Source organism: Homarus americanus, unplaced genomic scaffold (assembly GCF_018991925.1).
Source record: "Homarus americanus isolate GMGI-L3 unplaced genomic scaffold, GMGI_Hamer_2.0 scaffold4896, whole genome shotgun sequence".
NCBI classification, from domain to species: Eukaryota; Metazoa; Arthropoda; class Malacostraca; order Decapoda; family Nephropidae; genus Homarus; species Homarus americanus.
In genome coordinates, this window is record NW_024749657.1 from 4,047,382 (window position 1) to 4,072,443 (window position 25,062).

At 41.3% G+C, this 25,062-nt stretch overlaps 1 protein-coding gene across 3 annotated transcripts in view; it reads left to right on the forward strand.

Annotated features, from left to right (window-relative positions):
- The window catches only part of LOC121853427 (carboxypeptidase B-like), a 31,091-nt gene extending 9,138 nt beyond the window's left edge, over positions 1 to 21,953 (forward strand). For 2 of the 3 annotated variants that reach the window (XM_042347534.1, XM_042347533.1), the window contains exons 2-7: positions 12,180 to 12,245; positions 16,286 to 16,384; positions 16,788 to 16,938; positions 17,802 to 17,996; positions 18,991 to 19,153; positions 19,831 to 21,953. In XM_042347534.1, the coding sequence (XP_042203468.1) occupies positions 12,180 to 12,245; positions 16,286 to 16,384; positions 16,788 to 16,938; positions 17,802 to 17,996; positions 18,991 to 19,153; positions 19,831 to 20,620 (1,464 nt within the window). In that variant the 3' untranslated portion in view covers positions 20,621 to 21,953. Of the gene's footprint in view, positions 1 to 3,639; positions 3,665 to 12,179; positions 12,246 to 16,285; positions 16,385 to 16,787; positions 16,939 to 17,801; positions 17,997 to 18,990; positions 19,154 to 19,830 lie in introns of those variants that run through there. The other variant, XM_042347535.1, reaches the window with a different exon arrangement.
- The last annotated feature ends 3,109 nt before the right edge of the window (positions 21,954 to 25,062 follow it).

The window sequence follows — 25,062 nt, forward strand, 5'->3', positions numbered from 1 at the left end:
CCAACGCACTGCCATCACGTCCTGCCAGCACTTGCTACTGCATCACGTCCTGCCAGCACTTGCTGCATCACGTCACCAACGCACCACTCAACGCACTAACACTTGCTCCATCGCACGTCCTGCCAACACTTGCTCGTCCTGCCAACACTTGCTACCATCACACGTCCTGCCAACACTTGCTACCATCACACGTCCTGCCAACACTTGCCACTACCACTCGTCCTGCCAACACTTGCTACCATCACACGTCCTGCCAACACTTGCTACCATCACACGTCCTGCCAACACTTGCTACTACCGCTCGTCCTGCCAACACTTGCTACCATCACACGATCATGGTGCCACCTGTTGCTGAGTCACGGGGCACTTAGATTAGGTGAGACTACTGTACAGTACTGAAGGTAAGGTTAGGTTGAGGTTAGGTTAGGATTTGGTTAAGTTAGGTGAGGTTAAGTTAGGTTAGGATTTGGTTAAGTTAGGTTAGGATTAGGTTAGACTACTGAAGGATAGGTTAGGTTAGGTTAGATTAGGTGACATATAGCTTCAAATGTGTCCTTGATGTGTTCATGTTGACGCCATAATTAATGTCTTCTATGATACCTTCTGAGCCGTTCATACTAGCCGCCATTTTGTGAACTTAACCCACATATGTATAGGGTGCCCTCCCTCCCTCCTTCCCCAATTTACAGTGTCTCAGGGAGCAGGCAGGGAGCAGATAGGGAGGGAGGAAGGAAGGCAGGGAGCAAACAGGCAGGGAGGGAAGGAGAAGACAGGCAGGGAGACAGAGCCATTTTTCCCGGAACACCATATATATATAGATATCGTTTCAGACTTTTAATAATATCTGTAACACAATGTCGCTGAAGGTTACCGAATGACGTCACAACTGGCGGTGGGTATATGCGGGACTGGCCAGAGGAATAAATGAGGGAAGTCGGCCATTATGTAGTAGTAGCATCACACCTAACCTAACCAATCACAGAGTTTGTTGACATGTGACGTCATTACTTGGCTGGCCGATTCCCTTTATTCCTCCGTGTGAGTCTACTTATAGTGGGTGAGATAGATAGATATAAATATTCTTAATTAAATATGATATAATAATAAAAATTCAATAACAAGAGCAGGGCAAGATTGTTAAGAAGGACGGGGGGAGGGGGAAGTAGGGAGGGAGGCAGTGGAGAGACCTTGACACAATACTGGTGAGGGTCATGATCACAGCTATGTTACGGTACTGTGTGTGGTAGGGTGTTGTGTTATGTGTGGGTGTATGTCTGTACGTGTGTGGGTGTGTGTCTGTACGTGTGTGTGTATGGTTGTATTTATGTATTTTTATATTTGTTTGTTTAATAGTGTTGGCGGTGTTGTTGTTGGTGATCCTGGTGGTGGGAACAAAAGAATGGAGGAAACTGCAGCGGGTCTATTGGCCCATACTGGGCAGTCCCATTTACACCCAACCCCTATCGCTCATATATCCATCCAACTTATGTTTGAAGCTACCCAGCGAATTCGAGTTAATGATGATGTTTGGTGACTTGTTCCATTCATCCACTACTCTATTTCCAAACCAATGTTTACCGATTTCGCGCCTAAATCTAAATTTGGCTTATTTAAAAACATTGTTACGAGTTCGCTCTAGTTGGATAGTTTGAGTACCTTTGTAATGTCCCCTTTGTTTAGCCCTGACTTCCATTTATACACCTCTATCAGGTCGCCCCTCGCTCTACGTCTCTCGAGGGAGTGCAAATTAAGATACTTCAACCTGTCTCTGTGCTCGAGGTTCTTAATGCCCGGGATTAGTCTTGTCATTCTCCTCTGAATTCTTTCTAGGGATTCTATATCCAATCTGTAGTACGGTGACCAGAACTGAACTGCGTAATCCAAGTGAAGTCTCACAGGCGCAAGATATAGTTTTAGGATGACCTCGCTAGGTAGTGGAGTTAGTGATGGTGTTGGAGGGGAAGGAGTTAGTGGTGGTGGAGATGGTGAAAGAGGTGTTGGAGGAGGAGTTGGTGGTGTTGGAGGAGGAAGGTGTAGGTGTTAGCGGGAGGTGGAGGGATGTTAGTCTGCACCGCTTGAGAGTGTTGCTGGCTGTACCTCTACATGTTTTATTACCTACCGCCCTCACCTTAGCCTACCTGCCTCCTCCTCCAACACTATCTCCACCACCACCACCACCTCCAACACCATCTCCATCTCCTCCTCCAACACCATCTCCGTCTCCATCACCTCTTCCAACACCACCTCCATCTCCTCCTCCAACACCATCACCACCATCTCGATCTCCACCACCGCCTCCTTCACCATCACCTCTTCCTCCAAAACCATCACGAACCTAACCTAACCTATACGAAAAATTAATTAGATTGTTATTTACCTGTGTGTACTTAATTAGATTGTTATTTACCTGTGTGTACTTAATTAGATTGTTATTTACCTGTGTAGTTAATTATATAGTTATTTACCTGTGTATACCTAATTATATCGTTATTTACCTGTGTGTAGTTAATTATATCGTTATTTACCTGTGTACAATATATATTAAAACTCTCCTTCTGCCATCATAGAGAAAAAGGGAAATAACAGTGTAAGGCAAACATAATAAACAATAATAAATAAACACTAAGTATAGAAATATTAACATAAAGAAAATATGATAATCAACAAGTGTAAGTGTATAGGGGAAAAGTTGGAAGTTATAGGGGGGAAAATTAGAAGTTGGGGAAAAAGTTGGAAGTTTTAGGGGGGAAAACAGTGTGGCAGGGAGTTCTACACAGTGTTAGCTTAGACCTTTAGATGAGTTTCGGGAGACAGGTTTTATAAGATTGAATGGTGACAAATTGACAATAAAGGCGTGTGTGTGTGTGTGTGTGTAGTTAAGGGGTGGAGATGTGACTTATTGGGAGTGTAATTGTGAGGGTGTGTACCATTTGGGTAGTGGGTGGGGTGGGTGGTGGTGGGTGGGTGAGAGATCGTCTTTAACCCACCACCATACACCCTTCTTCTACCTCCCACACTCCTTGAGGGGACTTAAATGAAACCTGACCCTCACCCAACCATACCTCTCGCTTCCTCCTTTTCTCTCACTCTCCCTAGATAGATAGACAGACAGACAGACAGATAGATAGATGGATGAACAGAGGTATTTATGCAGTTTAAATCGCTATACAAGTTCACATTAGTTCATCGCGTTCATAGACAGTACAGGTATACAAACAGGTAAACTGTATGTCGATTTCACCTGTAATTTTGACCTAAATCTGTAACCTGTATTATATAAGTAATTATGTACGTTATGCCTATTTTATACTGTGTGTGTGTGTGGAGCTCGAACAATTGCACATTATTCACAGGTTACATAAAACACCTCGTGGTCGAGTAGTGACTTGATGAACTTGGCTTAACTATAACACCACCGTGACGTAACTAACAATACCAAACGTGTGGGGGGGGGGGGAGGAGTAGAGTAGAGGGTAGAAACACAGACAAACATATAACAACACCTGCACAGTTTACCTTCAGACACATGCTCAGGTGTTCCTCGTCTTGGGCAGGTGAAGAGTGCGATGCATCAAGTGGTTGACCGATGACCACCATTATATGCAGTCTATACCTGTTAACACCAGTTCAGTGAAGGACGCCCGCCTCTCTGCCTCTCCTTAAGGTCAGGATCACACACTTATATCATGACCAAAACAGACTTGATACTTGTCGCGTGAGAGTTACAGAGAATGGTAACGATTAATTTCATATGATTTTGTCAATGTTATAGGTACAGGTAGGAGCATAGGTACAGTGGTTTCCAGGTAACAGGAGTACACAATAATCTGTATTAGTGTATATAATTATGTAAGGTCATCTTGTACCTGTATATTATAATGGTGTTTATATGAAAAAGATGCCTTGGTTCACGATTTGTTGGAGTGTGGTAGCCTGGAGGGTAAATGGTGGTGGTGGTAGACAAAAACTAGTTTACTGTGCACCCCATACTCGTCTTGCGAGTGGTAACACACACAAAAAGGATTACAGAGCAGAGGATCACAAGGACAGATAGGTTGAATGTTACAAACTATTTCCAGGACATTGTGTGTTTAGTTCAGTACGCAGAAGACAGTTATTCACCCCTGCGTGATGGCCTGAGGGATTCAAGTACATTGTGGTGGTGATAAACTGGAGGGCTGATGCTCTAACACACACACACACACACACACACACACACACACACACGGAACTACACCACGTTAGCCTTGAAATGCCTCGCAGTCTTTCTCACTCAGGTATAAAACCATTACTCTCAGAATATCTCAGGTAAGGTTTGTTTTCCTCCTCTTGAGACGTGAGGAACTATCTGCCACTCACTCACGACGCAGTGATGGGTTCTTGAAAGTTGTTTAGTTAAGTGATTTAAGTTATTACATTGACTCACTAACTTACGACATGATGAGGGGTTCTTGACTCGAATTAAGTATTTTTTCCTTTACTTTTTGTTTATCCATCTATTTATCCATCCATCCACCCATCCATCTGTCCATTTATCCATCCATTCACTCAGCACACATCTCCATCCATCCATCCCATCTATCCATCAATCCATCCACCCATCCATCCACCCACCCACCCGGCACACACACCTCCGCCCACCATAAGACACGGTCACCAGGTCTTAACACTGAAAGCACGACTCACTGACTACTAACAGCGGCTGGCGGACTACACCTACCTAGTCTAATGGTGGGACTACTACTACTGCTACTACTACTACTTCTACTACTACTACTAATAATAATAATCATACGAGTCAAGTCACTTATTTTCACTTTTAACTTTATTTTATTTTTTATCATATTTTATTCCTTTATTTTTTTTACGTATTATATAAATTGAAATTAGTTGAATTATGAACTGAATGAATAATTTCTTCTTGAGACGGACCTTCCCAGACTTACACCTGATTGGCTCTCCTGAATGGGTCTGGGTTATTAGGCTTTCTGATTGGCTCTAGATAATGAGGATTTCTGATTGGTTCTGGGTTCTGAAGATTTCTGATTGGCTGAGGATTATGAGGATTTCTGATTGGCTCTGGATTATGAGGATTTCTGATTGGCTCTGGATTATGAGGATTTCTGATTGGCTCTGGATTATGAGGATTTCTGATTGGCTCTGGATTATGAGGCTTTCTGATTAGCTGATTGGCCATAGATTATGAAGTTTTCTGATTGGCTCCTGAACGGCTCTGGGTTATGCAGGTATAAAATTAATAACCTTACCTTTGAAAAACACGAATTATTAAAAAAGAAATCACCTGTTTTTTCTACCTGGATGGAACCAAAACACGACAGCTTGTGAGACGGTTCATTAGGATATTTCCATTTATATTGTCTTGTCTGGTCTCCTGTAACGTTGTCGTCATCATTATTATCATTATCATAGTGTTTATCATTCTCGTTGTACTCTCTCTCTCTCTCTCTCATTACACATCATCAAAATTCCTCCAAGTTTTTGTCTCACTGTTATAATTGAACATTCTACACGCAACTGTTGTTCATTGAGGAAACGACCAACCTTTACCCTAGCCCTCATTCCAGCCTAGCCCTCATTCCAGCCTAGCCCTCATTCTAGCCTTGCCTGCATTTCAGCCTAGCCCTCATTCCAGCCTATGTATGTATGTATGTATGTTTTTATGTATGTATGTGTTTATTTATTTGTTTATATATTTGTTCCAAGATGTACTGGGTCATAAGATAAACAAGTTGCCAGCAATTACTGTAATGGTGGTGGAAAATGAGGTGGATTGTACCATTATTACAAGCAGCTAAGTGTTGTAGTAGTAATGTTGTTGGTGGTGGTGGTGTAATGCGTGTGGTTGTAGGTGTGGTAGCAGGTGTTGTGTGCACTGGCTACCAAAACTTTGATGTCACGTATAGGCCTATGATGTTACGTGTGTCATCTTAACCAATCATCGTAAAGCTACTCTCATTTACGGCCAATCACCGTCAAGATGCTGTTATGTCTTGGTTTAATCACTGTTATGAAACTGTTAATTTCCATCAATCATCCGTCAATTGTAATTATCTGATATTCCATGGATTTGTGTGTGGATGATAGCGAGGGGTGAGATTCATCCACTTGCCAACATTTCACAACGAGAAAAAAATGGCAGGAGATACGTACCTAAATTATTTACATAATCTTAATGTGAATACTGACCCCTAATACTCATCTTTGGCTCAAGTTTCTTATTTACTTATTTATTTACGTATTTCTTTATTTTGTCACTTTATTTAGTTATTTTTATACCTGTAGACTTATTTAGCAGTTCTCACAAGCTGTACCTTTCCTTCCCTGTAACCCGGATGTTCCCACTATTATCGCACCAGAAGTTCTTGGGAATAACCTAACCCCAATCTAACCTAACCTAACCTCCCACCATCATCACACAAGGCGCTCAAGTGTTTGGCTAATTTACCCTACCGCCACGCTCTCTTGTATCATGTGTACCACTGTTTGTATACCAGCGCGGTCTGTGTACAACATTGTTTGTATACTTTTTCTTACGTTCTGCTTCTTCCTTTCTTCCCTTTCTTCTTCTTTCTCCTCCTCTTCCTTCTTTTTTCTTCTTTTCTTCATCCTCTTGTTGTTAGTAATACCAAATTTAAGCATTCAAATAATCCTAACGTCTCCAGTGTGTGTGTGTGTGTGTGTGTGTGTGTGTGTGTGTGTGTGTGTGTGTGTGCGCTAGAGACGCACTATTAGCACCACTACATACATAACAGAGGAGACGTGAAGGTTATCTTGACAACATCACAATGAATCGTGACAGTGTGGTGGTGTGGCTGTCAGGATGTGCATGACTCACACACACACACACACACACACACACATGCATACACATACATGCATACACATAAACTTACAAGTGGTCCAGGATACAGTAATTATCTCTCTCTCTCTCGAATTTTTGGGGTCCAAGATTTTGGTTTTGAGCCTCTGTGCGTAACGTGTGTGTGTGTGTGTTGAGGTACATTTTTCTAACACTTCCGCCTGCTCCTCCGTCCACCTTGACCGAGCTCTCACACGCCCTCCCACGTCCTCCCACGCCAATATACCTCTGTAAACCCTTTATAATCTCCCTACTTCACCTGGCAGCCCCCACACGCCACTAACTGGTCATCACCCACGCCCACACGTCACTTACTAGTCATCACCCAAGCCCAGCACTCTCCCACGCCACACACCTCCCACTGAGCCAAACTTTCCCTGACTAATCATAACCCGTGTAGCTGCTGACCTTCCTGAGTCACCCCTCACCCGCCCTCACCTACCCTCACCTGCCCTAACTTACCCTCACCTGCCCTCACCATCCTGCACTTCCGGTACCCCCTACACCCCCCTCCTCCTCCACCTCCATCAGGCTCACCAAGAGCGCCTCACTTCGAACCCACGCTGACTCCTCCAGTGTTACTCCTCTAGTTTTGATTCTCATTATTCTTCCGCCTACTCCTTCATTCAATTCCCTCCAGTTCTACTTCCATCTTTCTATCTATCTACCATCTACTCCTCCATTTACCATCTCCTCAGGCTGACTGGCTGTCTAGTGCCTGTCGACACAGGCACAAGACATCCTACCCTATCCCATATTTGGGTGTTTTAAGGGCCTTATTTCATATTCCGCCGACCCTACTGGCGGATGCTGGTCTAGGGAGGTAGTCTATTGCCTGGCCGTATAGATCGGGGGTGGTAATGGACCTTTTGAGATTTGGTAACTTTTTGGGAACCATGTATGGTTGTTGTCGTTGTCTGGTGGGAGTCTTTGAAAGAGTTCTTGCTCTAATCGTTCTATCGTTTGCCAGACTGCTGGCCAGGGTGTGCAGCTGCTGGTTGATGGGTTTTATTCACAGGTCTCTTATGTATCTCGGCTGTGGTTCTGGTGAAGGGGTATCTTTCACCTGTGACGTATCTCAGGGCTTCATTTTGGACCACCTGTAATTTTAATATTTAAGTGGTGCTCACAGTATGAAGAGGTACTGCTGGGTAAGTTAATATCGGTATGATAAGTGCAACCTGCTCCACCACCTCCTCCCGCTCTTCCTAACCCTCCTCCCTCTCCTCCTCCCCCTCCATATCTTCAAGGGTAACACTCCACTAGGCCAAGGAAATGTCTCAGTCCGCCTCCCCACCCTAACCTTAACCCCTGTCCTACCCTCCCTCCCTCCCTCCCTCCCTATTTTCTGCGTACATCCCTTCCTCCCTCCCAGTCTACCTGCCTCCATCCTCTATTCCCTCTTACCATCCCCTCTTCCCTTCCTCCTTATCTCTTACCCATCCCCCCTCCTTCCCTGATGCTTGCTCCTGCTCCATCCACTTTCACTTTCTCTCTCATGACCGCCTTTCTGTCTACTACCACCACTACCACCACCACCACCACCTGCACTACCTCATCCGCCGCCTCCTCTTCCATCTCCTCCTCCTCTTCCTTCTCCTCCTCCTCTTCCTTCTGCTCCCCCTCTCATGTCATCAACTTCGCTTTCACTGTTCCCTTACCACCATTCCTTCCCGGATCTCTCTCTCTCTCTCTCTCGCCAATTCCGCCCAAAACTCGCAAATATTCGCCAAACTTGATACAGAATCGTGGGTGATAAAGATGGCGATGGTTGGCAAGGTTAGGTGTGTGTTGGTCCGGTTAGGTGAAGTGTTTTCTACCTTACATAATCACTGTATGCTGTCCCTTACCACTTGTTCTCCCTGCCCCCTTACTCCTTCCCCTTACCCCCTACCCTGCCCCTTACTCCATCCCTTGTCCCTTCCCCTTACTACCACCACTTCACTGAACCCACATAAACTAGTGTATATACTGCCCCTTGCCCCCTATCCCCCCTCCCTCCCCTTTGTTCCTGCCCCCCCCCTGCCCCCTTGTCCCTTACGCCCCTCCCCCTGCCCCCCTGTTCCTCACAACCCCTCCACCCCCATGATTTATACCCACCCGGAATCCCAACATCCTGGAGGAGGGGAGAGGAAAGGTGGGCGAACAGGTAGGTAGGGATTTAGGGGAGATTTTATACGACCTTTGTTACCTGTGTGTGTGTGTGTGTGTGTGTGTGTGTGTGTGTGTGTGTGTGTGTGACGATATTTTGCTATTGTTATTATTATTATTATTATTATTGATAAGGTATATTTTATGACACGTAAAGGCAAGGCTAGCCAGGGTGTCATTATGGGCTGTGTTGTCATGCCTTGAGTTGTGACACTAAATGCCAGCGTGACAGACAGACATATTACTGGGTTATTGTCTTATAAATAGTGTCACGGCCATTTGATGCTACTACTACTACTGCCTCCCCCTCCCTCTCCTTCCCCTCCTACTCCCTCCCTCCTCCCTCCCTGCCCCTTCCTCCTCCTTTCCCTCCTCCTCCTCCTCCTACCCTCCCTCCCTCCCTCCTTCCTCCCCTCCCTACCTCCCCAAGGACAGAAGTAAGGGAGGTAGTAAGATGATGATAATTACCTTAATAAACGCATAATTGCCGTGTTTCTCTCCTCATGACAACCTCCCTTAACTTGATACTCTCCCTTAAGACAATTAATCTCCCTCGTGGATTTACGTTACGACATGAAGGTAGATTCTTCAAAGTTCGTAAGTTAAGTTATAGTTCTGACTCACTTAAGTTGCGTGTTAGGAGTTTAAGTTACACTGATGGATTTAAGTGGATTCTCATAAGTTCGTAAGGTAAATATTGCCCTTGACTGGTTCAATTATCTTACGGTACAGAGAACTCAATCAAAATGGCGCCAAATGTTACCCGAGTTTATAGATAATTTCTTTTATATATTTAGTTTGTGAGAAGAATATTAACGTCAACGAATGTCTCGAGAATCTTATTGGAGGTGTGTGTGTGTGTGTGGGATGATGGGGTATGTGAGTGTAGGACCTGGTTACACACACACACACACACACACAGGACAAAACAAACACTACACGTAACTATTTCTTGTGAACAAACATCACGTCCCTTATGCCCTTTTATTACGTCTCTCTCTCTCTCTCTCTCTCTCTCTCTCTCTCTCTCTCTCTCCAACGAGATATTCAAATGTGGACTCGTGCCCTCTCTCTCTCTCTCTCTCTCTTCCCCTCTCCTCCTATTCTCCCCCATCCTCACCAAGGCACTTAACCCAAGATGAGTGCCTCCTTGACCTAGTTATTATCAGTTGGTAAGTTAAGTGATCAAGTTGTGACACATACAACACTGTCTCACTTAATTGATGCCGTGAGAACACTTGCGGTGATTCACACAAGTTATGGATTCTCTAATGTTCGTAAGTTAAGAAGATGGGATTCTCTAGCGTTCGTAAGTTAATTTCTACCTCTAACTGGCAACATGACTTGACTGCCTCACTTAACTTAACCTAATCTAACCTAACCTTCGACGTAAAGGTAGATTTTTCAAAGGTACGTAGGTTAAAATCTTCAATAACTGGAGACGTTGGAACACATCAAAGTCAACCCTCTCAAGTCTCAGGGTACAAAGATGGCGACCATAATGGCGTCAACATTCTACCTGAGACTGTAGTACCTTGGGGTGTTCTCTGACCTCCTCGAGTGTAGGGAGTAACAAGGGCGCCCTCATCTTAACCCTGTACAGTATTTAACCTGGACTACCTTTCACAACCTCCCTTGACATTTCACTAAAAGAAAGTTGGGATTTTGCTGCCGCTTTCCCCAGCAGGATGTGTTCATAATAGAAAGCGGTCGAGTGCTGTGCTTTCTAAAAAAAATTTGACTGGAGGAAACTTGGTAAAATGAAAAGTTCTAATTGGATCAGCTTTAGATTCGTCACCTAACTAACCTAACACTAACTTAACACTAACCTAACACTAACCTAACACCTAACACTAACTTAACACTAACCTAACACTAACCTAACACTAACTTAACACTAACCTAACACTAACCTAACACTAACCTAACACTAACTTAACACTAACCTAACACTAACCTAACACTAACTTAACACTAACCTAACACTAACCTAACACTAACTTAACACTAACCTAACACTAACCTAACATTAACTTAACACTGACCTAACACTAACCCAACACTAACCTAATCTAACCCAACGCTAACTTAACCCAACACTAAGCTAACCTAACACTAACTTAACACTGACCTAGCCAAACCCAACACTAACCTAACCAAACCCTTTGTTCTAGATCAAATCATACACACTTGGAGAAAGTGTCCCCCCTCCTCCTTTCTCCTGGACCAAGAAAGTGAAAGGTTTATTCTGTTGTGGAGTATTGTGTTGTTTATACTATCTCTCTCTCTCTCTCTCTCTCTCTCTCTCTCAGGCGGTAGTGAGAGAGGTAACGGCAAACTCGTTAAGATATCTGTACATAAAATTCTCTCTGCCGATGTAAAGGTTCACCTGTCGGTCCGTCTATCCGTCTATCCATTCACCCGTCCGTCCGTCCGTCCGTCCAAGTCTAGTTACAGGAACAATTAAGTACCCCTTATAATAACATAATTATATATCAGATAATTATAATTCTTTGGTTGTGTCATTGTTGGAATTTGTTGCCGTTCTGTCGTAATTAGGTCTAGTCTCTGGCAATTATGGCGGCCATTTTGAACAGTTATAAAAAATGGGTGTTTAGGAGGTCGTGTTGTTGTTCTCTCTCTCTCTCTCTCTCTCTCTCTCTCTCTCTCTTCACCATGAACTACACTACACATTATTCACATGAGTAATACATTCTCATTTGTATGTGTATATAATAATAATACTTAATGTAGGTATGAATGCATTTGTTTGACCTACCTAGATGAACCTTGGCACTCATTTTGGTGGGCGGCACTCAAGGGAAGGCACTCCAGTTTGCTCTGTTGTTGTTGCCAATTTATGTTTTTTTTTATTGCAGTATTAATATTATTTTTGTTTTTATTGTTCTCATTGTTATTGTTGTTATTGTTTTCTCATTATTATTTTTGTTGTTATTCTTCTTGTTCTCATCATTATATTGTTGGTATTGTTATTCTTCTCATTATTATTGTTGTTATTGTTATCATTATTATTATTGTTATTGTTCTCATCATCAATATTATTGTTATTCCTCTCCTCATCATCTTTCCATATTAATTTATATTTATCAAGATGTGTTTCTTAATATATATTTTTTCTTCTCAACAGATGTGGACGATTATATCATTTTGTTGCCTCGTGTTTGTAGGGGTACAAGGAGAGCCTGGTCCAGAGGTAAGTGTGTGTGTGTGTGTGTGTGTGGGAGAGGCAGCAAGTATCAGGGAGGAGAAAGTGCCTCTACCTACTTGCCATGACACCTCGAGCATCATCATCATCATCTCTCTCTCTCTCTCTCTCTCTCTCTCTCTCTCTCTCTCTCTCTCTCTCTCTCTCTAAAAATAATGACCTCAACAAAAATCTGAGGTCAGGCAGTCAAGTTCGCCAGGAAATGATCTTATGATTGACCCTGGCATCATTGCTGGGGGTAGGAGGGGCCAGGGAGTAACGGTAGAGATATTAATGGGTAAAACTGAGGGTAGGAGAGCCGGGTGTTATCATAGGTGTAGTGTATATAATAGTGTCATCATAGGTGTAGTGTATATAATAGTGTCATCAGAGGTATAGTGTATATAATAGTGTCATCATAGGTGTAGTGTATATAATAGTGTCATCAGAGGTGTAGTGTATATAATAGTGTCATCATAGGTGTAGTGTATATAATAGTGTCATCAGAGGTATAGTGTGTATATAATAGTGTCAACATAGGTGTAGTGTATATAATAGTGTCATAGGTGTAGTGTATATAATAGTGTCATCATAGGTGTGTAGTGTATATAATAGTGTCATCAGAGGTATAGTGTATATAATAGTGTCATCATAGGTGTAGTGTATATATAGTGTCATCAGAGGTATAGTGTATATAATAGTGTCATCATAGGTGTGTGTGTATATAATAGTGTCATCAGAGGTATAGTGTATGTAATAGTGTCATCAGAGGTATAGTGTATATAATAGTGTCATCAGAGTGTATAGTGTATATAATAGTGTAACACAGGTGTAGTGTATATATAAAGTTAACAGAGGTATAGTATATATAGTGTTAACAGATAGTATAGTGTATATAATAGTGTTAACAGAGAGGTATAGTGTGTATATAATAGTGTCATCAGATATAGTATATAATAGTGTCATCAGAGGTATAGTGTATATAATAGTGTCATCATAGGTGTAGTGTATATAATAGTGTCATCATAGGTGTAGTGTATATAATAGTGTCATCAGAGGTATAGTGTATATAATAGTGTCATCATAGGTGTAGTGTATATAATAGTGTCATCAGAGGTGTAGTGTATATAATAGTGTCATCAGAGGTATAGTGTATATAATAGTGTCATCAGAGGTATAGTGTATATAATAGTGTCATCATAGGTGTAGTGTATATAATAGTGTCATCAGAGGTATAGTGTATATAATAGTGTCATCAGAGGTATAGTGTATATAATAGTGTCATCAGAGGTATAGTGTATATAATAGTGTCATCAGAGGTATAGTGTATATAATAGTGTCATCATAGGTGTAGTGTATATAATAGTGCCATCAGAGGTATAGTGTATATAATAGTGTCATCAGAGGTATAGTGTATACAATAGTGTCATCAGAGGTATAGTGTATACAATAGTGTCTTCAGAGGTATAGTATATAATAGTGTCATCAGAGGTATAGTGTATATACAGTGTCATCAGAGGTATAGTGTATATAATAGTGTCATCAGAGGCATAATATTGTATATATTAGTGTCATCAGAGTGTATAGTGTATATAATAGTGTCATCAGAGTGTATAGTGCATACAATATGTCAACAGAGGTATAGTGTATATACAGTGTCATCACAGGTAGTATATAATAGTGTCATCAGAGGTATAGTGTATATAATAGTGTCATCAGAGGTATAGTGTATACAATAGTGTCATCAGAGGTATAGTGTATACAATAGTGTCTTCAGAGGTATAGTGTATATAATAGTGTCATCAGAGGTATAGTGTATATAATAGTGTCATCATAGGTATAGTGTATATAATAGTGTCATCAGAGGTATAGTGTATATAATAGTGTCATCATAGGTGTAGTGTATATAATAGTGTCATCAGAGGTATAGTGTATATAATAGTGTCATCAGAGGTATAGTGTATATACTAGTGTCAATAGAGGTATAGTGTATATAATAGTACATCAGAGGTATAGTGTATATATAATAGTGTCATCAGAGGTATAGTATAATAGTGTCACTGTAGAGGTATAGTGTATATATAATAGGTACACATAGGTAGTGTATATAATAGTGTCATCAGAGGTATAGTGTATAGTGTATATAATAGTGTCATCATAGGTGTAGTGTATATAATAGTATAGTGTATATAATAGTGTCATCATAGGTGTAGTGTATATAATAGTGTCATCATAGGTGTAGTGTATATAATAGTGTCATCAGAGGTATAGTGTATATAATAGTGTCATCAGAGGTATAGTGTATACAATAGTGTCATCAGAGGTATAGTGTATACAATAGTGTCTTCAGAGGTATAGTGTATATAATAGTGTCATCAGAGGTATAGTGTATATAATAGTGTCATCATAGGTATAGTGTATATAATAGTGTCATCAGAGGTATAGTGTATATAATAGTGTCATCATAGGTGTAGTGTATATAATAGTGTCATCAGAGGTATAGTGTATATAATAGTGTCATCAGAGGTATAGTGTATATAATAGTGTCATCAGAGGTATAGTGTATATAATAGTGTCATCATAGGTGTAGTGTATATAATAGTGTCATCAGAGGTATAGTGTATATAATAGTGTCATCAGAGGTATAGTGTATATAATAGTGTCATCAGAGGTATAGTGTATATAATAGTGTCATCAGAGGTATAGTGTATATAATAGTGTCATCAGAGGTATAGTGTATATAATAGTGTCATCAGAGGTATAGTGTATATAATAGTGTCATCATAGGTGTAGTGTATATAATAGTGTCATCAGAGGTATAGTGTATATAATAGTGTCATCATCAAGGTATAGTGTATATAATAGTGTCATCAGAGGTATAGTGTATATAATAGTGTCATCATAGGTGTAGTGTATATAATAGTGTCATCAGAGGTATAGTGTATATAATAGTGTCATCATAGGTGTAGTGTATATAATAGTGTCATCAGAGGTATAGTGTATATAATAGTGTCATCATAGGTGTAGTGTATATAATAGTGTCATCAGAGGTATAGTGTATATAATAGTGTCATCAGAGGTATAGTGTATATAATAGTGTCATCAGAGGTATAGTGTATACAATAGTGTCATCAGAGGTATAGTGTATATAAGAGGTATAGTGTATATAATAGTGTCATCAGAGGTATAGTGTATATAATAGTGTCATCATAGGTATAGTGTATATAATAGTGTCATCAGAGGTGTAGTGTATATAATAGTGTCATCAGAGGTATAGTGTATATAATAGTGTCATCATAGGTATAGTGTATATAATAGTGTCATCAGAGGTATAGTGTATATAATAGTGTCATCATAGGTGTAGTGTATATAATAGTGTCATCAGAGGTATAGTGTATATAATAGTGTCATCATAGGTGTAGTGTATATAATAGTGTCATCAGAGGTATAGTGTATATAATAGTGTCATCATAGGTGTAGTGTATATAATAGTGTCATCAGTGTCATGTATAGAGGTATAGTGTATATAATAGTGTCATCATAGGTGTAGTGTATATAATAGTGTCATCAGAGGTATAGTGTATATAATAGTGTCATCAGAGGTAGTGTATATAATAGTGTCATCAGAGGTGTAGTGTATATAATAGTGTCATCAGAGGTATAGTGTATATAATAGTGTCATCATAGGTGTAGTGTATATAATAGTGTCATCAGAGGTATAGTGTATATAATAGTGTCATCATAGGTGTAGTGTATATAATAGTGTCATCAGAGGTATAGTGTATATAATAGTGTCATCAGAGGTATAGTGTATATAATAGTGTCATCAGAGGTATAGTGTATATAATAGTGTCATCAGAGGTATAGTGTATATAATAGTGTCATCATAGGTGTAGTGTATATAATAGTGCCATCAGAGGTATAGTGTATATAATAGTGTCATCAGAGGTATAGTGTATACAATAGTGTCATCAGAGGTATAGTGTATACAATAGTGTCTTCAGAGGTGTTTATTGCATGTATTAATATATTGTTTCTTCTGTTCACAGCTATGGCGTTTGGAGGCGTCGACTCACCATAGGATAGTGAGGGACCTGGAGGACTCTGGTGATGTGGATGTGTGGGGTCATAGCCAGGACCATGCACAGGTAGGGAGAGGAGGAGAGGTAGGGAGAGAGAAGAGGTAGGGAGAGAGAAGGGAGGATGAGGAGAGGCAGGGTGGGGGAGAGGGAGAAGAGGAAAGGGAGGCAGGATGAGAGAAAGGAAGGAGGTAGAGAGGAGAGGGATGGAGGGAGAGAGAAGAAAGTAGGATAAATAAAAAAGGGAGAAGTGTCTTGGAGAGAAAACAGGTGAGAAGGGTGGAAGAGAGAGAGATCATAGATTGTGGCGTTCTGGAATATATCCCAGATAGGTACTGTAAGGAGTATAGTATAGTATTATATATATCCCAGTGTACTGTCTGTCCTTATACCAAATGTTAAAGGTTTTAGTACATTGTCTAATACATAACACAGGTATTAGGGCTGTCTGACCCTCTGATTAATATTGCAGGTGTTGGTAGAGCCCGAGGCGAAGAGCCGGGTAACTCGGGCGCTGGAGGAGGCAGGGATCAGTCACTTGGTGGAGGTGGAGGATGTGTTGGGGCTGGTGGAGGAACAGAGAGCCCAAAGGAGGAAGAGAAGCACCAGAAGTAAACGAGCAGGTCAGTATATACTCCTCAGGTAAAGGGTTGAGGAGTCTACCTGTTATAATTATTGGGTCATTACACACCTTCACCTTTTTTACCATACTACTGTACTTAAGAACATAAAAATGAAGGAAACTGCAACGGGCCTATCAGTCCATACTAGGCAGCCCTGCTTACACCCAACCTTTATCACTAATATTTCTATATTTGAAGTTTTTCAGCGAGTTCGAGTTAATGAAGGTGTTTACTAATTTGTCCCCAGTCATCTGCAATTTTTATTTCCAAACAAAATGTGTACCTTTTTCATGCCTAAAAAATACAATTTGGTCAAATTTTGAACCATTGCTATGTGTTCACTCCTGGTTTAATAGTTTAAGTACCCTTGTTATGTCACCTTTATTTAACCCCATCTTACAATTACTGTACTGTATACACTTTAATCATAATCACCCCCCACTCTACGTCTCTCAAGAGAGTGTAAATTTAATTTTTTTAATGTCTCTATACTCAAGGTTGCTAATTCCTGGGATTAGCCTTAGCATCCTTCCCTGATTGCTTTTTAGGGAATTAATGTCTGTTCTATAGTAAGGTACCCAAACTGAAATGCTTAATCCAACCGTAGTCTCACATTTGTGAGATATACTTGTAGTTTAGAATAACCTCGCTTGTCCTGTTACTAACATACCTTGATGTGAACCCTAGTATTGTACTACAGTGATGGTGTTACAACACTACCTGTGAATAGCAACCTAACACCTCCATACTGAAACAACACAAAAACATGATGGGTAACTTTGAAGGCTTAATAAACTGGGTTAGTGATGTACTCTACTTTATGTTTACCAGTAGTGTAGTTGAGCAGCTCTCTTTTTCTACAGCACAAGCCCTGGACTGGAACAGCTACCATGACATGAACGACATTGAATCTTTCATTAACTGGGTGAACGTGACGGGCGGCGACTTTGTTCAGGTGATCCCTGCCGCCGTCACAGAGGAGGGTCGTCAGGTCCTCGTTGTCCATGTGTCTGACCCCACTGTTCCTGAACCCAAAAAGAAGATCTGGATAGAAGGAGGTGAGGGAGAGACAAGAGGGGTGGAGGGAGGATTCAAAGCCAGGATGAAATGGACAGAACATCATCACTAAATAAGTGAGGGAAGACCTGGCCAGGACAGGTTTACCACTATCCAAGAACCTCATAGACTAGATTCTCAAATACTTATCCAGATTCACCCACCAGTTAGGGATAAGAGTTCAATGACAGTCTTTGGCAGTGTCCAGGTTTCTTATGGTCGACGTTTTTCTCTTGTAGTTTGTTAGAGATGCTTCCTCATAAACCCTCTCAGGAGAGAAATTTAACATAGGAACCTACATGAATCTGACCCCAGGTTGAAGGGGAGTGAGGGAGGGGCTGGCACAGGGTGGATCAAGGCTAGACACAAGGAAGAAGAGAAAAGCTGTAGATGAGGTAAGGAGGAGGATGGTAGGTTTATTGATGCCAAGTTAGAATAAGATAAATCAGATATGATAATTCATATGATAAGGTAAATAATAAGAAATCAAATACAATAATAAGTTAAATATTATTAATTAACAATGATCGGTAATAAATAGGTGACAGTTCAAGTTGTGTAGAAGATAAGGAGATAGGAAATGTTTGGTTGTTAGGCAAAAATTAGTTAGATCACATTCTCTCTGTTTGATTATATCCAGGTGTCTTTGTGTGTGTGTTACTCAGCTACTAGGTTGGCTCACACTACCTATATGTGTTTACGTATGTTCTTTACACCACTCATAGGATTAGGGATATGTACTGACACTACTGGAAATAAGCATATAATGGCTTTGGTGATTATCCTTGATCAAATTACCTTACTAATTTTATTGTTGTATACTTGTACTGTCTAGGTACATTGAAAATTGTACACCTCCATAGTCTATGTACAGTCACCCACAAAAGTCCTGTTGTTCCACAAACCCTGAGATTCAGGCTGTCTATTTACATTCCAAAGCAAATATAAATGTGATTTTACTGAATAAATATTATTATCCTGTCTGTATTGCTCCAGGTATCCACGCCCGTGAGTGGATCTCACCTGCCGTCACCACCTACATCCTGTATCAGCTGGTGACTGAGTGGCGCGACATGTTGCAGGTGACAGACTGGTATATTGTCCCTGTGGCCAACCCTGATGGCTACCAGTACACCTTCTCTGATAACAACAGGGCCAGGTGAGTCTCCCACACACACAACAATAGAGCCAAGTCGGTCTTCCAAACAGCAATAGAGCCAGGAGAGTCCCCCACACACACACACACATATTCTTAACTTACATACTCAGTCAGTCCCAACCTTCATATTGATTTAAAGGGTCTAGTCTGAACACCTTTGGACAATAATGTTACCTTATTTTCTTTTACAGGTGAGTGAATCATAACAAATTAACAAAGATGGCAGATAAATTAACACTGGGGGAAAGAGTCAGTTTAATATTCATTTAAGGAGAGCCAATAAATATGGAAAATAGTCACAGATAATGTTGGAAGTGGATACCATTTCCATTATTTACTGTAAATAGAACAAGGTATATAAAAATGTTGGTAAAACAAGAAACAACCATATTGTTAATTATTGTAGGTACACAGGGACTTTTCAATCACCCTGTATATGCTTTTGTATATGAACTGATGTCTATTTTACTGTGGGAAGGAACTGTACCTCTGTCAAAACTTTCCACTATCTGATGCTCTCTTCACCCTTAGTGTTGAAGACTAAACCATAACACAAAATATTTACCAAAGGATGTACAGGAACACCTAAACAGTTATTGAAATACAATATACTAGTATGCTGATTTGTTATCACACAACAAGAAGTGGCCAGTTATAACTTGGTGGGTTTATTTCAGGATGTGGAGAAAGAACCGTCGCAATAACCATGCTCGTAATGGACGCTGTAAGGGAGTTGACTTGAACCGCAACTGGAACCTCAAGTGGGGTGTTGGCGCGTCAAGTGACCCCTGCAGTGAGACCTACAAGGGCCCCGTCCCCTTCAGTGAGCCTGAGACCGACGGCCTCCAGAAAGTTATGACGTCCATCGGGGACATGGACCTCTTCATCACCTTCCACAGTTTTGGCCAGACAATCCTCTACCCCTGGGGATGGACTAACAATGCTCCTGCCAATGCCAAACAACTCAACCATCTGGCTAAAAAGTTTGCTGATAAAGTGAAAGACACATCTGGAGGGAAGATTGATTACAAGATAGGCGGGTCAGGGCCTCTGTATGGCTTGGCCTCAGGAGCCACCGACGACTGGGCCTACGGAAGACTGGGTGTCCCATTCTCCTACACCATTGAGCTGCCTGATGAAGGGAGACACGGCTTTCTCCTGCCTGAAAACCGCATAAGCAGCACCGTGATCGAGACAGCAGCTGGCGTACAGTGTATGGTCAGTTACCTGGCCAATTTTGGGTCATGTGCACGTCGCAAAACCCGAACTAGACAGCCAATCGTTACCCCAAGACAGCAGAACTACACCCCCGGACAACTGAGTTTTGCCCCCAGACAGGAGAACTTAAACCCCAGAGAGCAGAACTTTACCCCCAGAGAGCAGAATTTTACCCCCAGAGAGCATAACCTTACCCCCAGACAGCTGAGTTTTATATCCAGACAGAATCATGCTCTCTTCAGAGGGTGATCTTCATGTAGCACTCAACTCTCAAGGTTTTGTTTACCTTAACAAACAGTCTGAGTCTATAAAATGAGGTTGAAAATTTTTTTTCATGACGTCTTCCAATCTCACAGATCTACTTCTGTCAAATTATCAATTTGTAAATGATGCAAAATGGAAGAGTTTAAACCAGTGCATGAGTTGGACCCACTTCTGTTTTCTCTTAGTGGAGTTAACTTCAGAGATAAGACTAATTTGGCATTATTATTTTATTGTTCTTTGGAACGCAGATACTGTACAGTATTTAACTTGTACAAAAACCAGTGTGTGGAAGGTAATCATGGAAAACCATTAGAAGAACCATTAGTAGTGTTACAGGGATGATACCCACCACACAGGCCTGGTACAGAGCAGCTCTATGCCTGGCCCAGGATTTTCAATGATTCGCTGTAATATTCTTTCCCTTAACTGGGTATTAGATAACATATCTACAGTACTTACAACACTCTCAGTGCAAATTTGATGTCATTTTGGACACTAACTTTGTATTGAAGATTAAATGAACTAGGAATGTGCTGTGACACTTCCAGTTAAGGAAATAGTTAAGTATGAACCTTTGAGAATCTGGTGTAGTACGACTGTAATGAGTATATTCTCAGTTTTAGGATTTGGCTGAGGGAATTTGTTATGCTTTCAAGTGTATTACTACTTAGGTTTTGTTATTATTTCATTATAATTGTATTTATATAAAGTTTTGATGAAATATATTACTGTACCTGTACTATGGTACCAAGAGAGGAGTGTCAGAGTGAGCATTATACAACACACTGAGCAGTTCCCAGCTGAGATATTCACACAGGTGACTGGTCATATGGCTGGGCCATGCTCATACTGGTCCAAACTTCCTCAGGATTGGGTCACAGTCGTAATGTTTGGTTACAATCAAAGTAATCATTTAGGTAAATAATTATTTAATGTTTAAATATTCTGTTGATTCAGTGATAATTATCAGCACCTTCTATAAATACATTGTTACATAAGAATAAAGCTTTAATGATAAAATTATTTCTAATGTATAGCGATTTACTTTTTGAAGTGTTTAGTATTTTTTAAGTTATTATGGTATATTGTTGGAACGTAGCGTGTGTACCTCACCGTTCACTACTCTTAGTTCAGACTTGCCGTAGTGTAGACCTGCAGGTTGGTAGGTTGTAACACTCGTCAGTCATTAGTTAGCACATTATGAACTTGACATGTGATTGGCCAGCTGATGATGGACATGACGCCTGTGGGCCGTCTACCTCACTTACAGCATTAAGGCCCAGTCTACCTGGCTTCCTATTAAACTGTGTCATCTTCATGTTATTACTTTATTTATACCCAACATATCTTGTAACTTCCTGGTAGAGAGGAGGCCACTGGTGACTATGCAGCATTAGTGTACATAGGTGGACAGATATTCAGTAAAATTTACTTAAGAAATGGACTCGGTGCAAAGTTAATACTGTACAGGTTTCATTATGGACACCATTTTTGTGAGTGTTGTTGGCATGTATTGAGCAACATTAAGAAACTACTTTTGTGGGAGCCAACATTTTGAACTAGTTTCATATAACAAATGTTTGCAATACTTGTGATAAAATAAAAATAGGCTCAGTTCTCCAAAGGTCAAGCACAAGATATACTGTATCTATGAACACCTTCAACCCATCAGTGCTCTTGTAACAACATACTGTAAGTGAAAAGTGAATCTATACAGCAATATGATGCCTGCTCCACTAGAGGTCACAGCTCAGAGTTTGTTGTGAGCTCTTTCAAAATCAGACTTGACCAACACTGACGCAGGTACAGATACATTCTGGAGCCAGTCCATACAGAATACTTGTCAACAGTGTGTAACAGAGATGTAACCAACCACCCAAGCAGCTAACAGGCCAATCAGTGGTGAAGAGGATTAATGTATAAAGTAAAAGCAAGTTCTCTGCTGGTTCCTGCGTCAAACACCCTGAAACATATAAACAGTGGTCACCAGATTGCCACTTGCATATATTTTGAGAGTAATGCAATATTTACAGTAAATGCAAGTGAAATTACATAGTGTACAGTAGTTCGCCCTGACAAGGTTTTTCTGAAGGGTAGACAGACGGATGACTGGAGTCAACATTGTGTCATCATAAAGTTTTTTTAGTAGGAAACTAATGTTGTGTAATACTGTACTATAGTTAACGGTAATGTTCTTTTCAGATAATTTGTTAAAGAAAATCGACCACCTCCCATGTTCTTTTTAACCTAATGTAGATAAATGTGTGTGTGTGTGTTGCTCTTTTCCACAGGGTGGTGTAATGCATTTAGTGTGGCAGCATTATGTGAAGGTGCAAGCACTGCTTGCTTCCTCTCGCTTTCAGCTACCACCATTGGCTAGGCCTCGTGGTGAACAGGGGAGTAGCCTAGTTTAAGTCTTCCCCTGCCAGTAAACAGCCTCTTCACCATCAAGAATCCTGCTGTACCTCTTCATGGCAACACATGTTAACTGGGTGCCTTGTGGCCCCAGGCTAGACTAGCAGGGGATCTCGGAGCAGCAGTGGACCCCAGAGGAACGGCGCATAGGCCCACCGACATGTGGACACGCCCTGGCACCTACCAACCACTGCCCCCCCCCCTGCCGTGCAGATTAACCTTGGTAGGGATAAGGCTATGGGAGTAAACCTAGAACCTAGAACGAAAAATCTGCGGTGGAGCCCCGCATCAGGCATACATGCTTACAGAACTCCAGTAAGACCCCAATGGCAGTGTAGGCGGAAGTGACCAACACGGGAACCCAACGACTACACCAGCGGATGAAGGCAAAGCAAGATGGACAAGCTACTAAGGCATAACCCAACAAACTGGGCTATCAGCAATCCATTACAACTTTCCCTCTCCTCAGTTGATGAAGCTACCTGCACCACTGGATCAGGAAAAGGGAGAGCCAGGATGTGTGATTTTAGCCTGTATTCCTGCCTCACCACATAAATCAACTCATGCACAGCCATCCTCCAGCTCACCATACTTTCCATCATCATCAGAACCCTTAAACCCTGAAAAGTCCAATGGTGACATGAATGGTGATGGGGACAGGCAGAAATGACTGTCGGGAGTCTCTAGTCACAACTCTGCATATGGTCGTTTATGCACTGGGATCTAGGTAGCAGTGCAATCCTGTGCTGACTTATGGCAGGGAACTATTGGTAGAAACTGAGTGGGCAAGTTTAATCCCAATGGCCTACTCCTCAGCAAGTGTTCTGAACACAACCTCACTCTCACCAACACCTTGTTTAGGCAGGCTAACAAGTTCAAGAGTTCTTGGCAACACCCATGATCCAAACATTGGCATCTCATTGACTACATCATTGTCAGAGAAAGAGATCGCCGAGATGTTCTCATCACTAGAGCCATGAGTGGCTCGACCACTGTGACACAGATCATCTGCTTACCAGGACCAAACTCTCCTTTCATGTCGCCTCAAAATGGGACAGGCAACAAGCCTCCAGAAGAGGTTTAAACACCGAGCAACTGGAGGATCAAACGATAGAACATGCTTTCAGAGAGGAGTTCGACAATGGGCTGATAAACAACCCAACAACAACCTAAATCCGAGTGCTGAATGGGGTAGTGCAACTTTCACAATCTAAAAAACGAATGGTGGAAAAATAAAGTGTGTGAAATGCAACAAATTGCAGATCAACACAAGATTTGCGAATTTTTCAATTCCATTAAAGCAATGTATGGGCCAACTACTCATTTAGATCCACCAGTCCCATGATTCATATATTCTAGCAATTTTAAGGAAACTGTTGTCAAAATCACTAAACAAAACAGCCTCATGGCTATCATGAAGTTTACTTCAATTACCATATTCTAATTTGACGCTGGGAATACCTACTTCTTTCCTCATATTAAGTACTTTAGTGCTCATGTGACAGCCTAGGATAATTCTAAATGCTTTATTTTACATGTGTGTGTTGAAGCTAAATATGTGTGTGTGTTGAGGCTGTACTGCACGTATGTGTGTGTGTGTTGAGGCTGTACTGCATGTATGTGTGTGTGTGTGTTGAGGCTGTACTGCATGTATGTGTGTGTGTGTGTGTTGAGGCTGTACTGCATGTATGTGTGTGTGTGTGTGTTGAGGCTGTACTGCATGTATGTGTGTGTGTGTGTGTGTGTGTTGAGGCTGTACTGCATGTATGTGTGTGTGTGTGTGTGTGAGGCTGTACTGCATGTATGTGTGTGTGTGTGTGTGTTGAGGCTGTACTGCATGTATGTGTGTATGTGTTGAGGCTGTACTGCATGTATGTGTGTATGTGTTGAGGCTGTATGCATGCTGTATGTGTGTGTGTGTGTGTGTGTGTGTGTGTGTGTGTGTGTGTGTGTGTGTGTGTGTGTGTGAGGCCATATATGTGTGTGTGTGTGTGTGCATGTGGTGAGGCCGT